At 38.9% G+C, this 24,711-nt stretch overlaps 1 protein-coding gene across 1 annotated transcript; it reads left to right on the forward strand.

Annotated features, from left to right (window-relative positions):
• Positions 1–7,254: 7,254 nt before the first annotated feature.
• On the forward strand, positions 7,255–8,217 carry LOC127667431 (olfactory receptor 2B6-like). The gene has a single exon (XM_052160398.1). The coding sequence runs from the start codon at positions 7,255–7,257 to the stop codon at positions 8,215–8,217; it is 963 nt and encodes a 320-aa protein (XP_052016358.1).
• Positions 8,218–24,711: the final 16,494 nt, after the last annotated feature.

Raw genomic sequence — 24,711 nt, forward strand, 5'->3', positions numbered from 1 at the left:
TGAGATTCATGAGTTGGAGGGAACTACTTATCCAGCATTGAGGCACATGCCTCCTCCATGAAGACTTTTAAATAATGATGAAGAGCTGGAAGAAGCTGGCTGCTGACAGTGTGTGGCTGATGTTGTTGCCTTTAGTTCTTTGAGTTAAAAACTTTTCATCTGGAAGAGGAAAGCCTGAGGCTTCCTCAGATCACCCTTGCCAAGAAGGCTCAGCTTAGGTCGTTAGTGCCTGCGGTAGCCTTCTGGAGTGTAGCAAGTTCTTGTGTTTGAGACAGAATGGTTCAGATTTATTTTCTACATCTGTTGTTGATCCCGTGTAACCTCTCATTTTGCCTTCTAGTCTATGCAGATGAAAGGCAGAGGATGTAGGCAGTCTTCTTTGTGATTATTTCTGTTATTCTGTTGTGTCTACCAAGCCTGTTTTCTCCCCATATGTGCATATGGTATGTTTATAAGTGAACTTGTTGAAATAGTAAATGACCATTAAGTACAAAAAAATAATAAAATAAACATGAATACTTGAGTTGCTTAACATTAAAAGGTATTGCTTTTTTGCATCAAAAATGTTAGTTTTAAAATAGTTTATTTTTAGATATATGTGTGTGTTAATCTTATGTGCACCATGTTTAAGTAGTGCCAGAAGAGAGTGAAGCACTCTTAGAACATCCCAGGCAGATGTAAGCCACCTGACATGCATGTTGGAAAGCAAACCCAGGTTCTCTATAAGAGTACCAAATGCTCTTAAGTACATTTTAAAAACTTGGCTTTTCTTTATTAATGATGAAATATATACATATGAAGTAAATGATCTTGAGACTTTAAAATAATTATTATGGGTATTGTGGGGAAAATATATTAGGCAACCTGGGCTATGTATTAATTGTTGCTGGACATGGTATGGAGAGACATCATGGTCATTATAGGACACTCTATTGACTTGTATATTTTTTAATTATATTAATATTTATAGGGCATTATTTAAAAAGCAAAAAAAGAGTACTTTAGTGGAATGTTATATTAGTGTATAATATTTCAAAAGTATATTTATATCAACAACATGTAAACAACTCTTAGAAGTCAATAAAGGACAAAAAAATCAGAGAGAAAAATGAATGGATAAAACATAAAAAGGATAACATAAATGTCAAATTTGTAAAAATTCACACTCACAGTATAATGCAAATTAAAATGGTGATTTTTCTTATACACAAAACAAAATAGATAAATAAATAATTTTAAAAAACATGACATTACAAAACAAGGAAGCTTTTGAGGAAATGAAGATTGATGATGATTGGATCATAAATTACTTTAACGTTTTGTAACCTGGCTAACAATCTTTATTAAAGCTAGATATGCTTTAACATTTACATAAGAAATTTCATTCCTGGATTTAACACAAAAATAAAAATTGTGCATTCATTCAGTTCTTTTAACATCATGTAACCAGAAGTAACATTTGCACATCTTCTGTTCATATGTGGAGAGAATAAATTATACATGCAAATGTATAAGCAAGTCACAAATTATATGAATTACGTGCTGCTGATACCCAAATTTCAAAAGCTGTATGCTGTAGTGCACAGTTTCAATAGTGTTTGAGGGCATTGTGGCTGGAAAGTGTTTCAGGGTGTACTGAGAAGGTCAGACACAGTTGTTGGGAAGCATCTTTGGATTTGAAATTGTCCTTGAATCTGGAATTGGCTTCAGTGCATACTATGCAAATAGATTAGGGACATAAAAATAAGTTAGATAATAAGATTTACTACATAGGGATGAAAGCCCAGTGGAAGTAACATGTAGAATTTAAGCTTTGTAAATAATTCATGCTGCTATTTTTCATATTTTCCCCTAAATTCTTATTTCCATGAACTGTGCTTAATTGCAACAGAGGGACTGTCTCCCTGAGGTCAAAATTCTAGCACCCTTTGCCCTGATGTCACTAATCTACAAGGGCTAAAAAGCAAATTATAAGCAAAGCTGACTTATGAGAAGAGCCAAATTTGTAGTGAGGGTTAGACACCACTAAGGTTTAGAGCTGCAAAGAACAACAGAAAAGATCTTTCAGTGCTTAAATGTAAAGACAAAAAAGGTATTTTATAAAAGAATGAAAGTATGAGAAAAAACTTTTTAAAATTGTTGATGTCAATAATTTGTTTAAGGTCATGTAAATATATTATTTTCTAAGTAAACCTTCATATGTGCTTAGTGGTAGTCTGCCTTAAAAGCTGCTTCTGAATAGTAAAAGCCAGTTGGGAAAATTTCTCAGAAAACACTATTAAACTTAGCCTACATTTTTACTTGTTCTGACTGTGTTTTCCTTAAAATTAGTAATGAATTACCTCTTTAAAGAGGTAGACGTTACATTTTGCCCTAAGTGAAATCTGGTTTTATGGTTTGCTCCACTTCCCAGAGCTATTTCCAGATTTGCTGCATTGTACAAAGACTATGAATGAAGACAAATGAGTCTTACACCTCCCTTTTCATGAAATATTAGATCTCATATTGATCTCAGCCAAATCAAACAGGAATGTTAATTAGTATTTTCAAGAGAAAGATCTATTTTATCAGTATAATCTGCTAATTAAAATGATACTTAGATTGTCCATCTACTCAATTTGTCAAGTAGTTCTTCTTGCATCTACTATGAAAGTGTTGAGCCACAAGGAAGCTAGTGACTAAAACATTCTTTGCCATTAGGGATATTGATTGATTTGAAATTTTCATATTGATAATTTTGTTTTGTTCTATTTCTATTCTCTTACAATATGTCATTGAATTTCTACAATATCCTTCCTAGTCAGTTATTCAGTTGTAAGGGATATAAAGTTGCTAAGATGCAATGCATTGGTGTTTTCTCTAGTCCAAGAAACAGCCCCTGTTGACTTCATCATAGATCCTAACAGGAAAAATTAAATCCACAATATCAAGTATGACAAACATCAGTAATAAGGACTACAATGTTCCTTGGAGGTAACTATGTATTGAGGTTTGATCCCTTGAATTAAGGTCGATGATTTTGGTCATTTTGTAAATTACAAATATGTTCTCATTTTAAGAAATAATTTAAAGATAATTATAATTTTAGACAGAGAGAGACTAAATAAAGAAATTTATGTCTTTCCTTTCCTATTCGCTAGCATTCTTTCTTTCTTGGATAAAGGGATGTGGGTTAGAAAGAAAAAGGGGGAATATAGTAATTACTTTAGAAATTAGACAAATAGTGATATATTATTAAATGTGCTCCTAAAGAAAGGCATTTTATAGCTGCAATTTTACATTGGTAGATATCTTTTTTGGGGGGGGGCGGTTAGAGACAAGGCTTCTCTGTGTAGCTCTGGCTGTCCTGGAACTCACTCTGTAGACCATGCAGTCATCTGTCTCTGCTAGTTTTTTAACTTTTGGAAGTTATGTTTTTGCATACTCAAATATCTTCTTAAATCTCTGATAGTGTTGAAGATTTGTTATAGTCTCACAATTAAACTTAAATTATTTAGCATTTAAAAAGATATCCTAGATCTAAAAAGTGGCTTTAGGATGGTATACAAGTTAAAATCAAAGATAACTGAGATACAAAACTGTAAACTCATTAAGGTATGATAGGTGATAAAATAGTTTATCTAAATAAATATAATTTGCCAAATATAATAGACTAGATATTTAAAATATGTATTATACCTTATAATTTTCATAGTTGCTGTCTATTGTAATACTAATTACAGTCCACCACCACCTAGAGTCTACATGTTGATCTGTGACTCTGCCCTCAAGTTATGTCTAACTGGCACTTAAAGATACCAACGATCGTGTGAGCCATAAAATGTGGCCCTGAGTACTGGGAAATAAAGTTAAGAGTGGCCCAGATAAAATATAGTTCAGAGTTATTGAAAGGAATGTAAATTCTAATAACATAAGAGAGTAGATAGTTGGCAAGATCTTGTGCTAAAGGCTTATTACAAATGTAAAATTTATAGGTGTCTTTTTTCACATTTAATTTTTTTTTGCTTATTCACTTTACATCCTATTAACTGATCTCTTCCTGTTCACCCCCTTCCACGATGCTTCCCTCCCTCCCCTTCTCCTCTAAGTGGGTATCCCCCCTCCATATACTCTCACCCTAGCATTTCAAGTCTCTGTGAGGCTAAGTGCTTCCTTTCCCTACTGAGGACAGACAAGACAGTCCAGCTAGAACATATCCCACATATAGGCAACAGCTTTTGGGATAGTCCCCATTCCAGTTTTTGGGGATCCACATGAAGTTCAAGATGTTCATCTGCTCCATGTGTGCAGGGAGGTCTAGGGCTAGCCCATGAATGTTCTTTGGTTGGTGGTTCAGCCCAAAGGGTCCATACTTGACTCTGTTGGTCTTCCTGTGGAGTTCCTATTCCCTCTGGTTCAGCAATCCTTTCTCCTCTTCTTCCATAAGCGTTCCCAAAAATCAATCCACTGTTTGGCTGTGGATGTCTGTATCTACCTGAGTAAGCTGCTGAGTGGAGCCTCTCAGAGGACAACTTTCCTTTGTCTACAAGCCTACCAGAATATCATTAATAGTGTAAAGGATTAGTAGTTGCCCATATGGGTCTCAAGTTGGGCTGGTTATTGACTGGCCATTCGCTGCTCCATCCCCTGTGTCTTCAGATAATTTTCGGGTTCAAAAGGTTTGTGTATGGACTGGTGTTTCTACTGCTCCACTGGGTTTCCTGCCTGACTACAGGAGGTGGCCTCTGCAGGTTCCATACCCCCAATGCTGTGAGTCACAGCTAAGGTCACATGTGTCTTATCTTTTATCCAGGAGCTAAATGGTCTAAGGCAGGATAGAAACCCCTCAATAGAATTAAATATTTCTATAGCAACTGTTTAACCACAATTATTTTAATTGATTAGATGAAGAAAATGCATAATCACTAAGTGAAATGTGGAGAAGAACCCAATTTTAAAATAAAATTGCAAATAATATGAAAGGCAAAGAAAATATCAATATTTTTTATCTTTGTGTTTTTTTCATGAATGTATCTCAAAAATGTGAGAAACATTTCATATTTTATATTGTGTCTGTGTCATGTACTAAGATATTGTGAATAAATTACTGTTGCTTTCTGTACAATAACAATATGTAAGACATGAGAGAACTGGAGCACAGCACAGGTTATTGGAGTGCTGAAGAGGTGGAAAAGGAATTGAGGAGATGATGAACAAAGGGTGAGAAATTTCAGTGAAACAAGACATGTACATGGGGTGACTAGAGATGGTAAAATACTTTATATTATTGCAATCCCATAGGAAGAACAATAGTGTCAACCAACAAGACGCCCCAGAGCTTCCAGGGACTAAACCACCAAGCAAAGAATACACATGGAGGGACCCATGGCCCCAGCTGCATATGTAGCAGAGGATGGCCTTGTTGGACATCAGAGAGGAAAGGAGAGGCCCACGGTCATGTGAAGGTTTGATGTCCTGGCACAGGGGAATGCTAGGGAGGTGAGGAAGGAGTGGGGGAAGAGCACCCTCATAGAAGCAGGGGAGAAAGTGAGGGGGTTTATGGGGGTGAGGGAATGGGGAGGGGGATAACATTTGAAAAAAAATAAGCAATGAAAAATTTTAAAAAGGAAAAATGCTAACAGATGTAAAGTGTTTTCAACAAAAATTATAAGGATTTAATGTTATAAGAAAGTTTAGTCCCTGTATTTAGTCATGGACAACATACTTTTTAGTCATCTTATAGACAATATGTAGAACTTCATCTGTAAAAATAGATAAAATAATAAGATAAAAATCCACTTAAAACTGTCCAAAATTCTACAGTAACTGAAGGAATAGAATTATATATATATTTTATTTTACTATAAAAATTATTCCTAAACTGCATTAAATATTATCTGTAAAGTGTTACACATTTTTTTGCCAAGAGTCACTTTATGTATAATGATTGATAAATTAACAGTAATATTTATTTAAATATATATTTAAATATATAATATTTAAGTAATATTTATATATATATAATCTTGCATTTCAACTGTGTATTACAGTGAAATTTTCTCATATGAATCATATGTTTATTTTACACAAAGAAGAATGAACTGCACAATGTACACATACATGCAATCAATTGCATATGTGCACCTAGTCTCATGTTTGATGATTTTTTACAATACAAACACGAGAATTTTAAAAAAATATCTTCAAAGCCATTTTCTCTTTGTTGCATAAAGGTCAATATAAAATACATTCTGCCATTGGTAAAATTACATGAAGGTAAAGCATAATTGTAAGAAAGCTTGTGAGATTTTCCTTATGTAGAAGTATAATGAGATCGGAAACAGTGAGTTTTTCTCTGGAAACCATTATTTTTATAGTTGTGTTATCTGACTATATATATATATATATTTGTTTTATATATACTTGAATATGTATTTTATATATCTATGAATATATATAGCATATATATGTGTTTGTATATATGTATATATGTATATATATATATACACTTTTTGACATAAACAAAATAAAAAACATTTTATACCAGCAGTCTTAGTCATGTTAACTCCTAATTAGCCTGTGGCAAAACATCACTGTGGATTAATTCCACAAATATATTGTCCTGAGTCCTGGAAATTTTTTCACATTGACTTAATTATAATGAGCAGAAAGGAGGTCCTACAATAAAAAGACAGATGATGGTATCACCACCAACTGATACTGCCTTTCACAGGTAGTAATTTCTATATTTTACTATGCAAAATTATTAAGAACCTGCAGGAAAATAAAATCAATTACAAACTTAATGAAGGTTCAGTGAGGTTTCCATATTCTTTTGTCTTAGCAAATACAACATATGATAACAGTATCTTATAATATACATTTTTACTATATTTACATTTTTATTTGTTTATTTTTGTTTTGCTTTGGGGGATTGAGAAAGCAATTGGGAGAGACACAGCCTCACTCTGCAGCCTGTTCTGGCATTTTTCTCACAGGAATGTTTATATGTGTGAGTCACCATGCGTATGCTATTTTGACTTTTTAAAACTCTTCACTTGTGAAAGTTGTGAATAAAAGAATAGCTGACAGACTATACAAACACAGCTGTGTTTTCTTTTAATTACTGAGGAAATCAAATGAAATATATTCATGATTTTGTTTCAGTACCCCCTATCCAGGTTCTTTATTTCATGAGGTATTAAGTTGCAAAAACATGATGACCAGAACCTCAAAATTCTAGTATTGACATTTCCAGCAAGTGGAATTTCAACAATGAGAAGCCTCAATATCACTGCCCGTCACGCCAATGGCTTTATTCTGGTAGGCTTCTCTGAATGGCCATGTCTGGAAATGGCTCTTCTTGTGGTCATCTCCATCTTCTATATAGTGACTCTCTTCGGGAATTCAGCTATTATCATTTTATCTCTCCTTGATCCTAAACTCCACACCCCTATGTATTTCTTCCTGGCCAAACTTTCCTTTTTAGATCTCTGCTATACCACTTCTACTGTCCCCCAGATGCTGAAAAATATTCAGAGCCATGAGAGAAGCATCAGCTATGTGGGCTGCATAGCACAACTGTTCATTTTCCTTAGCCTAGGATCTACAGAATGTGTGCTTCTCTCCATCATGGCCTTTGATCGCTATGTGGCCATCTGCCATCCTCTGTGTTACATAGTTATCATGCACTCTCAGCTGTGCCAGCAGCTGGCAGCAGTAGCCTGGATAACTGGTTTCAGTAACTCCTTGGTGCAAACAGTGTTGACATCTTTGTTACCTCGTTGTGGCCAATACCAGGTAGAGAATTTCTTCTGTGAGGTGCCTGCCATGCTTCAGTTATCATGTGTTGACACCTGGGTTAATGAAGTAGAGATGTATGCTGCTGTGGTTGTCATAAAAGTTATCCCTCTTGGGTTAATTCTTTTCTCTTACATCAACATTGTCAGAACAGTCATAAATATACAATCTTCTGAAGGTCGAAAGAAGGCTTTTAACACATGTGGGTCTCATCTTCTGGTGGTCATCATGTTCTATGGCTCTGACATCAGTGGGTATGCATGCATGGCACCCAAGAGCAGCACAGCCAAACTGAAGGGCAAGCTTTTGGCACTGTTCTACGGACTTATAACGCCAATGCTGAACCCTCTTATCTATACCTTGAGGAACAAGGATGTCAAGGAAGCAATGAAGAAGGTACTTGGAAGAGAACAAGAGCAAGGGTGGAACTTGGATTAGACAAAAGCAGATCCTATAGCAATCCAGTTCTTGGTTCCACAGCAGGATTACCCACATCCCTTGTTCCTTTAGCCAGAAAAATAGAGCCTGATTGTGACCACTTGTTATTAACTATATATAATCAAGGTTATAGTTAATGGTCATTGGAATGGTCTGATAATTCAACAAGTACAAAAAATAATAATAATATAGATTTGAGTAAATGCTAAGTTTGGTTAACTATCTTGGCTAATGGTTTTTTTTTTAAATATTCTTTCTTATTCCCTAATACATTAAAAGTAACGGAAGGGGTATTTTAGGAACGTAATTACAAAGCATAAAGAAATCTGCTTGAAATTTAGTCATTTTGAGCCATAAGCAACCAAGATAAAAATGTCATTTCCTCCTTTCAAATATTTTGCATATTATAAAGATACATTTTTACATTTAGTTGTATTGTTGATAAATGAGTGATTGTGGTAATGATCTGCATTGCTGTGGACAACAGTAATGCAAAGAGAGCCCCATAAAATGCTTCTGACGGTTTATGTTACTTGCAGTCTCCTTTAGAATATATTTTTAATTTTAGATTGCAATGTTTATTAGATTTGCCTCCATTGTGACTTTTTGCATGTAAAGAATACAAAGTAATATACTGAATAACATAACTGGGTATATATTAAAATTATTTTTGTCCTATTTCTTGATAATTATTATTGGAATTATCACTCTAGGAAATAACCATTACAATATTTGTTATTCAATAACATCATGGTTATTATTAAGCTTAAGTGATTATCCTGTTTCCAATTTCTTTGAGGGAATAGTCATTTATTTTATTTACAGGGAACTTTTTAAAATTTGTTATTAATTTTTCTCATATAATATATTTTGTTCATATTCTTTGCCCTGCTCCAAATTCTTCTATATCTTCTCTACTTTTCTACCCACCTAACTTCAGGATCTTCCTTTCTGTAAAATAAAAAGCAAAGCAAAGCAAAGCAACACCTCCCACCCAGAAAAATGAAAACAGATAAGCTAAAAGAGAAAATTCAGTAAAAACTAAAGCAAAATGACAAGTGTGCACACACGCGCACACACGCACACAGACACACACACACACACACACACACACACACACACACACACATATACACACACACATAGGAGGCTGTTTTGTGTTAGGTTTTTCCTGGAGCATAGTGGAGTAGTAGCTTCATGAGGGAAATCTAACTTCCCTTTCCAAGCAAGTATCAATTGCAAACAGCTTATTGATAAGGGGTGGGACTTTGTGTCTACCTCTCATTCTCACTGCTAGGATTTTGTCTAGTTTAAATCTGTCCAGGTCTTCTGCATGCTATCAGTCTTTTTGTGTATCAGCCCTTCCTATTTATAGCTACTTGATCTGCTTCAGCTGTCTAATTTCCCTAGCTAAGACTTCAAGCACTATACTGAATAGGTATGGAGGTAGTGGACATTTTCTTAATCCTTGTTTTAGTGGAAATGTTTTGAGCTTCTCTCCATTTAAATTGGTGTTAGCTATGGACTTGGGCATATTGCCTTTATTATGTTAAAGTTGTTCAGCTTCCATGAGTGTGTATACTTTCTGTCATTTCTATTGTTTTGATATCCAGCTTTAATCCACTGTGGCCAGATAGGATGCAGGGTATTATTTCATTTGTTCTTCTATCTCCTAAGAATTGCTTTGTGTACTAATATGTAAAATTTGGAGAAAATTCCATGGGCTTCTGAGGAGAAAAGATATCTAGAGTCTGAATGGAAAGATCTGTAGATATCTGGTGAACTGATTTGATTTAGGACCTTATTAATTTCAGTATTTCTGTCTTTCATTTGTGTCTCAATGACCTGTTTACTGGTGAGAGTGGGGCAGCAAAATCATAAAATACCAATGTGCGAGGATCAATATGAGGTTTTAGCTGTAGTGTTCTTTTTATGGGCTTGGACACCATTGTGTTTGGTGCATAGATATTAAGAAATGAAGTATCCAATCTGGATTTTCATTTGCTATGTATGTAGTATCCTTTCTTTCTTTTTTTGTTTTTGTTTTTGTGTTTTGTTTTTGTTTTTCAATGCAGGGTTTCTCTGTATAGCCCTGGCTGTCCTGAAACCCACTCTGTAGACCAGGCTGGCCTCAAACTCAGAAATCTGCCTGCCTCTGCCTCCCAAGTCCTGGGATTAAAGGCATGAGCCACCACTGCCCGCTGTAGTGTTCTTTCTTATATCTTCTAATTCATTTTGATTACAAGTCTATCTTGTCAGATATTAAAATGGCTATGCCTGCTTGTTTCTTGGGCCCATTTTCTTAGGATATACTTTTACTTTATTTTACCATGAGATAATACCTATTATTTATGGTAATTTTGGTTTCTGGATGCAGAAGAAGGATAGATCCTGTTTTCTAATCCAATCTGTTAGTCTGTGTCTTCTTTTAAGACAATGTTGAGAGTTACTGATTTATTGATTCTTGTTATTTTGTTGTTATGATGCTATTTTTTGCCCTCTTTTAATTTGTGCTCTAGGAATATGTATTGCTTGTATTTTCTTGGGTGTGGTTAACCTCTTCAGATTGGCGTTTTCCTTCTAAAACCGTCTGCATAGATAGACTTGTAGATAGATATTGCTTTGATTTTATCTTATTATGGATTGTTTTTCTTTATCTACTATAATTGATAGTTTTTTTCTGGACATAGTAGTCTGAGCTAGCATCTGTTATGCCCTCAAGTTTATAGAACATCTGTTCAGACCCTTCTGACTTTTAGAGCCTCCATTGAAAAGTTAGGTGTTATTAAAATAGGTATGCCTTTATGTTACTTAGTCTTCTTCCCTTGAACAGTTTGTGTCTTCCTTAATCCTTCTTGAGTCTTGGGAACTACCTGGACAGGTCCTTCTTTAGGACCCTCCTTCTCTTGTTCACATCATCCTTACCTTCTGCCTCCCCCACTTTGGATACCTTTTAGAAAGCCTCCATCTTCTTCACCTGGCACCCTTCCTGGAGGGTCCCAAATTTATTTGCTTTGTGATCAAAACTGGCCTCAATATCATTTAGATAATCAATCCAAAATGTGGCTGACTGCCAGGAGCCATTCTCACAGAGATCTCAAAAACCCCCTCCACTCAGCCATTTCCAGCTGGCTTTCTCTAGGCTGCTTTTAGAAGGAAATGTACTAGTTTAAAGATTAGCCAAGTAAGCTAGATGGTCAGTACATACAGAGCACACCCGAGTGGGCTCGAACAAACGAAGTTCCCCTGTGGTTAAGTTACCACAGCAACTCCTTTCCACTTCACCTCCCCATGATCGAAATATGATGCCAAGTTTCTACTGCACCTGCCAAATCTTAGCTAAGACCCCGAGAGACAATTCTGAGAAACTGTTCCTAAAGAATGATGCTAGCCTCCTGAGATTGTTCCCTGAATACAATGACTTTCCCCCTTCACCCCTCCCCATACCTGCTTGCTTGCCTTTATAACACCTTGTGTGAAATTAAAGTTTGACAGCTTGATCGGAATTTCGTCTTGTTGTTCAGTTTTTTCCGTGTCTGTCTTGTCTCTCATCTTTCCCTAGGTGGTTCCAGGACCCTGCTGACTGTCCTGCAGGTCGGAACACTCTGGCGCCCAGTAGTGAGGCACTGTGGAGCTGTCTAACAGGAAGGAAGCTGTGGAAAAAGGAGGACGGGCCCTTCGAGTGCAGCTCCAGGAGCTGATTAGGTCAAGGCCCAGGGCTTGACCAGGGAAAAATTGCCACAGCAACAATGTCTCCGAAGGTGAGACCCCATGGGGCAAGAATTTATTCAGCCTGTTTTAAGGCTCGAGACACAAGGGGCTGGGTTAAGAAAAGGAGATCTTAGGTACTTCTTTGAGAAGTACTTGGGGTTGTAAGTATTATGTCGGACAATTTTGTCCCCGGTTCCCAGAGGAAGGAACCATAGATAAGAAAGCATGGGCTAAAGGGCGGCGGCGGCGGCGGCGCCAGCGGCGGCAGCAGTGCAGCAGTAGCTGGTCCAGCTGAAGGGCCATCAGCAGTGGAGCCAGGGCGACACAGGGACCAGATAGGCCCTGCGCCCACGACCACTGACCTTCGCTGACCAGCCGGGCGGCCAGCAGCTGCAGTTGTGCTGCACCTTTCCTGCATGGAGGCCACTTCAGAACTCGGCCTCCCACCAGTCAGGAGAGGTGCATCCATCTTGGTTCCGGTCTCCGGGGATCGGACAGACTGAGGTACACAAACATAATCCGAGGCCAACACTGCGGTGGTCTGAGCCCAACGGGCGTTGGCCTGCACCCAGGCCCTGGGCTTGTCGGGGGGGGGGGCATCGGGGTGCCAACCCAGCCAGGGTTTTTTTTTTTTTTTTTGCCCAGGCCTGCGCGCGCGCCACCGCCATTTTGCCTGCAGGACAACAGAGAGCTCTGGCAGGCAGACCTGTAACAGGCATAGCCTGAGGCTAACAAAGCGAGGGTCTAGGCCCCAAAAGGCACAGGACTGACCCCAAGGACTGGGTGGCTTGGTGGGCCATCTGTGAGTCAGCCCGCCCAGGGGATGGTTAGCACAGCAGACTCTCCCGGCGCTTTCAGGGAGTGCTGGCGCACACGCCCTCCATCCTAGTCACCTGGCAGACCCAATTAACAGTCATAGCCCTAGGGGAACTTTGCTCGGACCTTGGCCTCCCAGGCTTTTGCCTGGACTCAGGGACTGGGCGGCCAGGCTAACCTTGTGTGCAACAACCCGGTTGGCGGATCGGCTGCCCAGCGGAGTGAGCGGAACACAGGGGAGATCACAGCAGCATACATCATCTGCACTCCCTGGGGGTGCACACAGGCTCCATCTGGTCCACAGACACAATCTGGGGCAAGGCCTCAGGCTGAAGCCCTCAGCTCTACTCCCTCCGCTTCTGGATCCAGATCAGCCTGGGTGGCAGCACCACATCTCCAAGTCCTGCAAGTGGCTAGCTGGGCTTCCGGGAGGCCAGCTGGAGAAGTCAGTGTGCTCCAGTGAATCCAGCGGGCCCCAGCGGGAGCCTTCGGGTGCCTGCTTTGGGATCTGAACAGCCTGGGCAGCAGCACCCTGTATACAAGCAGTGCAGGAGGTAAGCTGTGCACCAGAGGCCAACTGGGAAGGGGCAGCTTACACTGGTGAGTCCAGCACTGACAAGACAAACTAACATCAGTGAGAACTAGATGGCAAAAGGCAAACGCAGGAACGTCACTAACAGAAATCAAGGCAATATGGCAACATCTGAACCCAATTCTCCTCTACCAACATGTCCTGGATACCCCATCACACCAGTAAAACAAGATTTGGATTTAAAATCACTGGTCATGATGCTGGTACAGGAACACATGAAGGACATACTTAAAGAAATTCAGGAGAAAATGGATCAAAAGTTAGAAGCCCTTGCAAGGGAAACACAAAAATCGTTGAAAGAAATCCAGGAGAATACAAAAGCCAACAAGGAGGAAATGCAAAATACACTTAAAGAAATAAAGGAGAACTTTGGTCAACAGGCTGAGGTCATGAAAAACGAAACACAAAAATCTCTTAAAGAAATACAGGAGAACTTTGGTCAACAGGCTGAGGTCATGAAAAAGGAAACACAAAAATCTCTTAAAGAATTCCAGGAAAACACAAACATGCAAGTGAAGGAGCTAAGCAAAACCATCCAGGATCTAAAATCAGAAGTAGAAACAACTAAGAAAACTCAAAGGGAGACAACTTTGGAGATAGAAAGCCTTGGGAAGAAATCGGGGGACAGAGATGCAAATTTCAACAACAGAATACAAGAGATAGAAGAAAGAATCTCAGATGCTGAAGATTCCATAGAAACCATGGACTCAACAGTTAAAGAAAATGCAAAATGCAAAAAGCTTGTAACCCAAAATATCCAGGAAATCCAGGACACAATGAGAAGACCAAACCTAAGGATTATAGGCATAGATGAGAGTAAAGATTTACAACTTAAAGGGCCAGCAAATATCTTCAATAAAATTATGGAAGAAAACTTCCCTAACCTAAAGAGAGAGATGCCCATGAATATACAAGAAGCCTACAGAACTCCAAACAGACTGGACCAGAACAGAAATACTTCCCGTCACATAATAATCAAAACACCAAATGTTCTAAACAAAGAAAGAATACTAAAGGCAGTAAGAGAAAAAGGCCAAGTAACATATAAAGGAAGACCTATCAGAATCACAGCAGACTTTTCACCTGAGACTATGAAGGCTAGAAGGTCCTGAGCAGATCTCATGCAGACTCTAAGAGAACACAAATGCCAACCAAAACTACTATATCCAGCAAAACTCTCAATCACCATAGATGGAGAAACTAAGATATTTCACGACAAAACCAAGTTTACCCAATATCTATCCACAAACCCGGCCCTAAAAAGGATAATAGGAGGACAACACCAATACAAGGAGGGAAACTTCACCCTGGAAAAAGCAAGATAGTAACCTTTCATCAAACCCAAAAGAAGATAAGCATTCAAATTTAAAAAATAACGGCAAAAATGATAGGAAGTAACAATCACTATTCCTTAATATCTCTTAACATCAATGGACTTAATGCCCCAATAAAAAGACACAGACTAACTGACTGGATACGTAAACAGGACCCTACATTTTGCTGCTTACAGGAAACACACCTCAGGGTCAAAGACAAACACTACCTTAGAGTAAAAGGCTGGAAGACAATTTTACAAGCAAATGGTCTCAGGAAACAAGCTGGAGTAGCCATTTTAATATCAGATAAAATTGACTTTCAACCCAAAGTCATCAAAAGGGACCCTGAGGGACACTTCTTGCTGGTCAAAGGAAAAATACAAAAAGAAGAACTGTCAATCCTGAACATCTATGCCCCAAATGCAAGGGCACCCTCTTTCGTAAAAGAAACTTTATTAAAACTAAAAGCATACATTGCACCTAACACAGTAATTGTGGGTGACTTCAACACTGCACTTTCCTCAATGGACCGATCAGGAAAACAGAAACTAAACAGGGACACAATGAAACTAATTGAAGCTTTGGACCAATTAGATTTAACAGATATATATAGAACACTCTATCCTAAAACAAAAGAATATACCTTTTTCTCAGCACCTCATGGTACCTTCTCCAAAATTGACCATATAATTGGTCACAAGACAGACTTCAACAAATATAAGAAGATCGAACTAATCCCATGCCCCCTATCTGATCACTATGGAGTAAAAGTGGTCTTCAATAGCAACAGAAACAACAGATAACCCACATACACGTGGAAACTGAACAATACTCTACTCAATGATACCTTGGTCAAGGAAGAAATAAAGAAAGAAATTAAAGACTTTTTAGAACATAATGAAAATGAAAACACAATATACCCAAATCTATGGGACACAATGAAAGCAGTGCTAAGAGGAAAACTCATAGCCCGGAGTGCCTCCAAAAAGAAAATGGAGAGAGCATACATTACCAGCTTAATGACACACCTGAAAGCCCTAGAACAAAAAGAAGCTATTTCGCCCAGGAGGAGTAGAAGGCAGGAAATCATCAAACTCAGGGCCGAAATCAATCAAGTAGAAACAAAGAGAACCATACAAAAAATCAACAAAACCAGGAGCTGGTTCTTTGAGAAAATCAACAAGATAGATAAACCCTTAGCCAGACTGGCCAAAGGACACAGAGAAAGTATCCAAATTAACAAACTTAGAAATGAAAAGGGAGATATAACAACGGAAACTGAGGAAATCCAAAAAATCATCAGATCCTGCTACAAGAGCCTGTACTCAACACAACGGGAAAATCTGGAGGAAATGGACAATTTCCTTGATAGATACCAAATACCAAAATTAAATCAGGACCAACTAGACCATCTAAACAGTCCCATAAAGCCTAAAGAAATAGAAGGAGTCATAGAAAGTCTTCCAACCAAAAAAAGCACAGGACCAGATGGTTTCAGTGCAGAATTCTACCAGACCTTCAAAGAAGAGTTAACACCAATACTCTTCAAACTATTCCACAAAATAGAAACAGAAGGAACACATGGCAAATTGGTACAACCACTCTGGAAAGCAGTCTGGCGGTTCCTCCGAAAACTGGGCACCTCACTTCCAGAAGATCCTGCTATACCACTCCTGGGCATATACCCAGAGGATTCCCCACCATGTAATAAGGATACATGCTCTACTATGTTCATAGCAGCCCTATTTATAATTGCCACATGCTGGAAAGAACCCAGGTATCCCTCAACAGAAGAGTGGATACAAAAAATGTGGTATATCTACACAATGGAGTACTATTCAGCCATTAGAAACAATGAATTCATGAAATTCTTAGGCAAATGGATGGAGCTAGAGAACATCATACTAAGTGAGGTAACCCAGACTCAAAAGGTGAATCATGGTATGCACTCACTAATAAGTGGTTATTAACCTAGAAAACTGGAATACCCAAAACATAATCCACACATCAAATGAGATACAAGAAGAAAGCAGGAGTGGTCCCTGGTTCTGGAAAGACTCAGTGAAACAGTATTTGGCAAAACCAGAACGGGGAACTGGGAAGGGGTGGGAGGGAGGACAGGGGAAGAGAAGGGGGCTTACGGGACTTTCGGGGAGTGGGGGGGGGCTAGAAAAGGGGAAATCATTTGAAATGTAAATAAATTATATCAAATAAAAAAAAAAGACAAAAAAAAAAAAAAAGAAAGAAATAGAAGGAGTCATAGAAAGTCTTCCAACCAAAAAAAGCACAGGACCAGATGGCTTCAGTGCAGAATTCTACCAGACCTTCAAAGAAGAGTTAACACCAATACTCTTCAAACTATTCCACAAAATAGAAACAGAAGGAACACTACCCAATTCCTTTTACGAAGCCACAATTATGCTGATACCAAAGCCACACAAAGATCCAACAAAGAAAGAGAACTTCAGACCAATTTCCCTTATGAACATAGATGCAAAAATACTCAATAAAATTCTTGCCAACCGAATCCAAGAACACATCAAAACGATCATCCACCATATTCAAGTAGGCTTTATCCCGGGAATGCAGGGTTGGTTCAATATACGGAAATCCATCAATACAATCCACTACATAAACAAACTCAAAGAACAAAACCACATGGTCATTTCATTGGATGCTGAAAAAGCATTTGACAAAATTCAGCATCCCTTCATGCTTAAAGACTTGGAGAGAACAGGAATTCAAGGCCCATACCTAAACATAGTAAAAGCAATATACAGCAAACCGGCAGCCAGCATCAAACTAAATGGAGAGAAACTTGAAGCAATCCCACTGAAATCAGGGACCAGACAAGGCTGCCCCCTTTCTCCTTATCTTTTCAATATTGTACTTGAGGTACTAGCTCGGGCAATTCGACAACATAAGGAGGTCAAAGGGATACAAATTGGAAAGGAAGAAGTCAAACTATCATTATTTGCAGACGACATGATCGTCTACCTAAGTGACCCAAAGAACTCCACTAGAGAGCTCCTACAGCTGATAAACAACTTCAGCAAAGTGGCAGGTTATAAAATCAACTCAAGCAAATCAGTGGCCTTCCTATACTCAAAGGATAAGCAGGCTGAGAAAGAAATTAGGGAAATGACCCCCTTCACAATAGCCACAAACAGTATAAAGTATCTTGGGGTGACTCTTACCAAACATGTGAAAGATCTGTATGACAACTTCAAGACTCTGAAGAAGGAAATGGAAGAAGACCTCAAAAAATGGGAAAACCTCCCATGCTCATGGATCGGTAGAATCAATATAGTTAAAATGGCCATTTTGCCTAAAGCACTATACAGATTCAATGCAATACCCATCAAAATCCCAACTCAATTCTTCACAGAGTTAGAAAGAGCAATTATCAAATTCATCTGGAACAACAAAAAAACCCAGGATAGCTAAAACTATTCTCAGCAACAAAAGAAAATCTGGGGGAATCAGTATCCCTGACCTCAAGCAATACTACAGAGAAATAGTGTTAAAAACTGCATGGTATTGGTACAGTGACAGGCAGGAGGATAAATGGAACAGGATTGAAGATCCAGAAATGAACCCACTACCTATGGCCACTTGATCCTCGACAAAGAGGCTGAAAACATCCAATGGAAAAAAGATAGCCTTTTCAATAAATGGTGCTGGTTCAACTGGAGGTCAGCATGTAGAAGAATGCGAATTGATCCATCCTTGTCTCCTTGTACTAAGCTCAAATCCAAATGGATCAAGGACCCCCACATAAAGCCAAACACTCTGAAGCTAATAGAAAAGAAACTGGGGAAGACCCTTGAGGACATCGGTACAGGGAGAAAGTTTCTGAACAGAACACCAATAGCGTATGCTCTAAGAGCAAGAATTGACAAATGGGACCTCATAAGGTTACAGAGTTTCTGTAAGGCAAAGGACACCATCAAGAGGACAGATCGGCAACCAACAAATTGGGAAAAGATCTTCACCAATCCTACATCAGATAGAGGGCTAATATCCAATATATATAAAGAACTCAAGAAGTTAGACTCCAGAAAACCGAACAACCCTATTAAAAAATGGGGTACAGAGTTAAACAAAGAATTCTCACCTGAAGAACTTCGGATGGCAGAGAAGCATCTTAAAAAATGCTCAACTTCATTAGTCATTACGGAAATGCAAATCAAAACAACCCTAAGATTTCATCTTACACCAGTCAGAATGGCTAAGATTAAAAATTCAGGAGACAGCAGGTGTTGGAGAGGGTGTGGAGAAAGAGGAACACTCCTCCACTGCTGGTGGGGCTGCAAATTGGTACAACCACTCTGGAAATCAGTCTGGCGGTTCCTTAGAAAACTGGGCACCTCACTTCCAGAAGATCCTGCTATACCACTCCTGGGCATATATTCAGAGGATTCCCCACCATGTAATAAGGATACATGCTCTACTATGTTCATAGCAGCCCTATTTATAATTGCCAGATGCTGGAAAGAACCCAGGTATCCCTCAACAGAAGAGTGGATGCAAAAAATGTGGTATATCTACACAATGGAGTACTATTCAGCCATTAGAAACAATGAATTCATGAAATTCTTAGGCAAATGGATGGAGCTAGAGAACATCATACTCAGTGAGGTAACCCAGACTCAAAAGGTGAATCATGGTATGCACTAACTAATAAGTGGATATTAACCTAGAAAACTGGAATACCCAAAACATAATCCACACATCAAATGAGGTACAAGAAGAAAGGAGGAGTGGCCCCTGGTTCTGGAAAGACTCAGTGAAACAGTATTCAGCAAAACCAGAACGGGGAAGTGGGAAGGGGTGGGAGGGAGGACAGGGGAAGAGAAGGGGGCTTACGGGACTATCGGGGAGTGGGGGGGGGGCTAGAAAAGGGGAAATCATTTGAAATGTAAATAAATTATATCGAATAAAAAATTACTTAATATGAGTAAAAAAAAAAAAGAAAACATGGGCTAGAGTACATAATTGTTTTAGCGATTACTATGCAACTTTTGGTCGGGGGGCGGGGGGGAGTTCTTGTTACTGCCTTTAACTACTGGTCTCTGATTAATGACATTATTCAGAATTCTTCCTGCTTCCAGGATCTAGTTCTCTGAAAAAGCGCTTGTCCGGACACTATCTCTGTGCTCTCTTATCCCTCTCGCCTCTGATAGATACAGAGGAGGGACATTTAAAATGGTCTCTGTCTATGTCTGCTCTTTTCCATAATTTCTCAAAAAGGCCAGAGTCTATCTTTCTCTACAAATTTTGAAATCTAGTCATAATTCAGGTGTTGTCACTCTATCACCGGGGAGGAAGCCAACTTGGAGGAGAAAGCTGCCAGCAGGAGAGCCACTAAAGAAACTTCTTCTCTCTGCCAATCGCAGAGAGATACAAGGAGCCCTCTTAAAGGAGCTAGTAGAGTTAGCGAGACAGGTGGTCATCCTAACTCCAGGACTCTTACATGCCCCTTGACTTTAAAATTTTAGAAAAGTTGAAGTCCACAGTCACAGCCTATAGGTGGACTGCTCCCTTCACTTTGGCACTTAGAGTCTTCCACCGAGGGCTGGTTCACACCTGAGGAATTTATCCAGCTTGCCCCAACCAGGCTCTCTGGGGGAGAAATTGTTCTTTGGAAGTCAGAGGCAGCTGAAGCTGCGGTCGGAGAAATTGAAAGCAAAAACCACTCATGGGTAAAGTGTAAGTCCTGGACTGCAAAGAAATTCCTGGGCTGTCCTCCCCTCCCACTTCTCTCCACATGGTCATGGCCAGTCTCTACTAATCTACACTCTCTCTGTGTCTTTCTCTGCCTCCACATTTACTCTCACCCTCAGTTCTGAATAAACTTTATTCTATACCATGTCTGTGTGTGCCCGCCTAGGCACCCCCCTTCCCTACACCATTGTATATCACATTCTCTAAATCTCTTTTTTCTTTTATGAACCCAATAGAGGTTAAAAAAGCAGGTTGCTGGGGAGTATCTATCAGTGGCTGCCACTGTGCCTCCCTCCCTTCTCTGGCAGAATTCCCAGAAGAAAAAGAAGATAAAGAGTTAAATCTTAAACAAGAGAGAGAAAAAAAAGCAGGTTTCAAAAAAGCAGTTTTTCCACGTGCAGGACGTGGTATCAAAAAAAAAAAAATTGGTTAAAAGATATTTCAAAACTCTCCTGGGGAAGAGGGGAAAGCAGGAGATGTCCTGCTTCCCCTCTGGATCCTACTGGTGATATCATTAGTTCTGGTTAGGATATTTGAATCTCTTTGGGACATCAAGTTTCCTCTCTGTCTATTGTTTGTCTTTGGTGCACAAAACCTGTCCATATGTGTGTCAATTTATGTTGTCTTTTTGATTGGCTGAATGACTGTTGTTTTATGCTTTATGTTAAAAAGAAAAAAGAATGATAAAAACATTATCTGTTGGCAGTCCTGCCAGTTGCAGTTTATATGGTGGAAGCTAATTTAAGGTGCTTCACATTCTTAACTAAGAGTCAAACACAGCTGGAAAAAAGCCACTTCTTAAAGGGCCAGCAGTCCTAGGACAAGAGGACTAATAAATACTTCTAGAAAAATTTTCTACAATGGTTAAGATTGGGTTCAAAGTGTTTATTCCCTTGAAATTACAGCTGAAAAGAAAAACAAAAATTTTGTTTGTTTTAAATTTATGATTCGTGTAATCGCTTCATTTTTATTTCTAATTGATCTTAAAGGTATAAATGTTTTACATGTCTTGACTATAGAGTATTGGCTCATAAGTTATTGGATATAATTTAAAAAGATATAATGATGGTTACAAAAGGTAAGTTTAAAACTGATAATTCAGGGTTAGAGCTATCTTAAGCAACATGTGGCATAATGTGGCATCCAAGAAAAACAGGTCTCTAAGATATTTTACATTGACATAATGTTTTATGTGGTTCTTATCCTAGAAGTCAGACTTATAAGAAATAAGATTTCAAATACTGTCTCTTCAATAAGTTACACTGTCATACATTCAAACACACAAGCTGATAGACAAACTTTGCAATATGAAAGTAATATGTTTGCCATTAATTTTAAGGAGAAAAGATTGTTTAAAACTGGGTTTTGCTTTCAGAAATTGTAGTTATGCTTTAATATTACAGGTTCCTTTTGTTATTTGACCTTCGTATGATGGGGTCTGGTTACAGGCTACTCCTTGTAGGACCGGTGGATGCAGGTCTGGCTTTGTCTTACAGGCCTCACCTAGAGAGTTTCTGGCCATAAGAACATTTTTAACAGATTCATATAGATGGGGTTTAAAATACCGTTTAAACTTAGATCTGTGAAAGATTAATAAGGCTATATAGAAATTACAAAGGCATTAAAATTTGGCCTGCGTTCTATATACAAGATTATAATAGATTTAGAGGGTTGTTTTTTGCTTTGTGGATCCTGCTAATTATAAAAACATTTGCTTCTAATTTTTAAAAGATCATAAGCTAACTTTAAAAATCCAATAAAATAATTTCATTGAAAAGTTTTTCCTCAAGAAATGGCTTGCTCTTCACAATGGTCCTTTCAAAATTTTTAAGTAAATGATTTTGCAAAGGTGTTAAGATAAATTATTGGGCTAAGACACTGCTTTAAGCTTGCCACAGGAGGATTTTAGCATCTGATGTTCTCAAGGTAAATACAAAATAATATTAAGAGACATAACTTGGAGAAAGCTACCGTGAGTATTTGCAGTCAGTCATTCGAGATGTTTTATTAACAATTTATTATTAGTCATATTACTGAGATTCCTTATAACCCTCAAGGACAAAATATTATGGAACAGGCCCATAGAACTTTACAATAATATTTTTATATATAAAAGAGGGGAGAATCATATCTCTATATAACATAAAAATTTAAAAATTTTAATACCAGGGAACTCTAAGTGTAGAGAAGAGGGCATGTTTGTCTTTTTTTCTACAGGATGCTGAAGGAACATGCTAGCTGCCAGAGTATGCTAATGCTGAGACAAAGAATGATGCTGATTATAATCATTAAAAATGGCCACAATCCTCAACACCTGTGGATACCTCCTACTAATGCTGATATAACAGACATCTATAGACTCAAAATACTAACAGACATCTACAGACTCAACATTCTTCTTTGCATGACGATTTTATTTAACTTAAAATTAGGCAAATTATAAACAGATTAAAGGGGAGATACTGGCTACTACTGATTGCCCCCCTTCAGGATGTCAAAAGGCCATATATTTAAATTTTACAGATTTCAAGTGTAGATCAAATAGAATGTGGCCTACCATTTGTTTTCTTTAAGATATCCACAGGATTTATTTTGGTTGATTTGGATCTTTGGGAGAGCCTCTGGACTTCTCATGAAATTACATTCAAGTAAAACACAATTTTACACCCTCAGCTAGTTTTCAAAAATATGATGAGTCCTGCCAGGCCTCTAACCCCTCTACAAAGGGATGGTGCACACCTTTATGAATTACGTTCACCACCCATGCAAAATCTCCCAATCTACATTGGCAAATAGGTTATGAATGGGGTTTTCACCTCTATGTACTTGGTTTTGATCCAGGCATTATTTTCTCTATTAAGCTCCTTAAAGAGCCTGTATATCATGCCCAGCCAGTGCCAATGGGACCTAATCCTGTGTTGGTACCTCGTCCTGTTCCTCTTGAAGGAACTGACCAGGGCACCACCCGAGTTCCTTCTCTTAAAGGCACTTCCCTACCTTCTGTATTTGCCTTCCAGCCACCAGCTAAGCCATCAGCCACTATTCTGCCTATACAGCCAGCTCCCACTAAGAATCTTGTACTTTCTTTGGTTAATCAGACCTTTCTTACCTTAAATGAAACTTCCCGTGAACTTGTTGACGATTGCTGGTTATGCTATCATTCCCAACCACCCTTTTTTGAAGGAATTGCCATTCTCGGTGATCCCCTCCATGCCGATGATGCACAGAACTGCTGCTGGCAGAAGAGTGCTTGGCCAGGTCTTTCATTAACCCAAATATCTGGCCTGGGATTTTGTGTAATCTCTAGTGGAACAAGTGTCCCCTCAGTTTACGCTCACTTGTATAATGAAATCTATTTTCCCCCTCCTGGCACTTACTTTATCCCCATCCCCACCCCGAACCTGGTGGACGTGCCTTGATGGCCATACACCTTGCCTCTCTGCTTTGGTTTTTCAAAATCACGAGAAGGGAGAGAGTCCTGAGTTTTGCTTCCTTATTAAGATGGTTCCTGGTTTAGTTTATTACCATTCTGAGGAATTTTTTCACCGGTGGGATCGATCCACATCCACTGGAGACTCCACCTCTTTGAGCTGCTCCCACGGAGAACCTATCTCTGCTATTACTATCTCTGTCCTACTTGGCCGCAGAGCTGTGGGAGCAGGGACAGGTATTTCTTCCCTTGTTCTTTCTAACTCTAGGTACCCAGAGCTAAGTTTCACCTAGGCGGGGACTTGATCTCCTGTTCCTTCAACAGGGTGGACTCTGTGTAGCTTTAAAAGAAGAATGCTGTTTCTATGCTAATAAAACAGGAGTTATAAGAGATAGCATGAAAAAAGTCAGAGAAGGACTAGAAAAACGTAAGAGAGAAAAAGAACAAAAAGAAAGTTGATATAAAAACTGGTTTTCCACCTCTCCATGGCTCACTACACTTTTGCCTAGTATCCTAGGACCCTTTATAGGTCTATTGTTTTTATGTTCTTTTGGACCATGGGCTTTTCAACGCTTCACTGCCCTGATTAAAAAGCGGGTAGATGACTTGGCAGCCAAGCCCATTCAGATATATTACCAGCGTTTGGCTATGGAGGATTGAGAGATGGCTACCCAGCCTCCCAGGGCAATTACAGAACAGCCCAAACAGCACACTCGAGTGCCCAGCCAGAGAGAACGTTCCTGTCACAACCATTCCAGCTGGGACTCCAGAAGGAGCCCACAAGCTGGAGGCACCAATAAACAATAAAGATGCTGAGCAGTTGCTGATGACGGGCACCTTCCCAGGACCTCATCCACCTAAGACAGGGGTCTCTAGAGGCTGGTGGAGATACCCAGGGATGG

The sequence above is a fragment of the Apodemus sylvaticus genome, chromosome 17 (genome assembly GCF_947179515.1).
Source record: "Apodemus sylvaticus chromosome 17, mApoSyl1.1, whole genome shotgun sequence".
NCBI lineage: Eukaryota > Metazoa > Chordata > Mammalia > Rodentia > Muridae > Apodemus > Apodemus sylvaticus.

Coding starts and splice junctions, on each gene's coding strand:
- LOC127667431 (XM_052160398.1), top strand. CDS start 7,255: ATGAGAAGCCTCAATATCACTGCCCGTCACGCCAATGGCTTTATTCTG.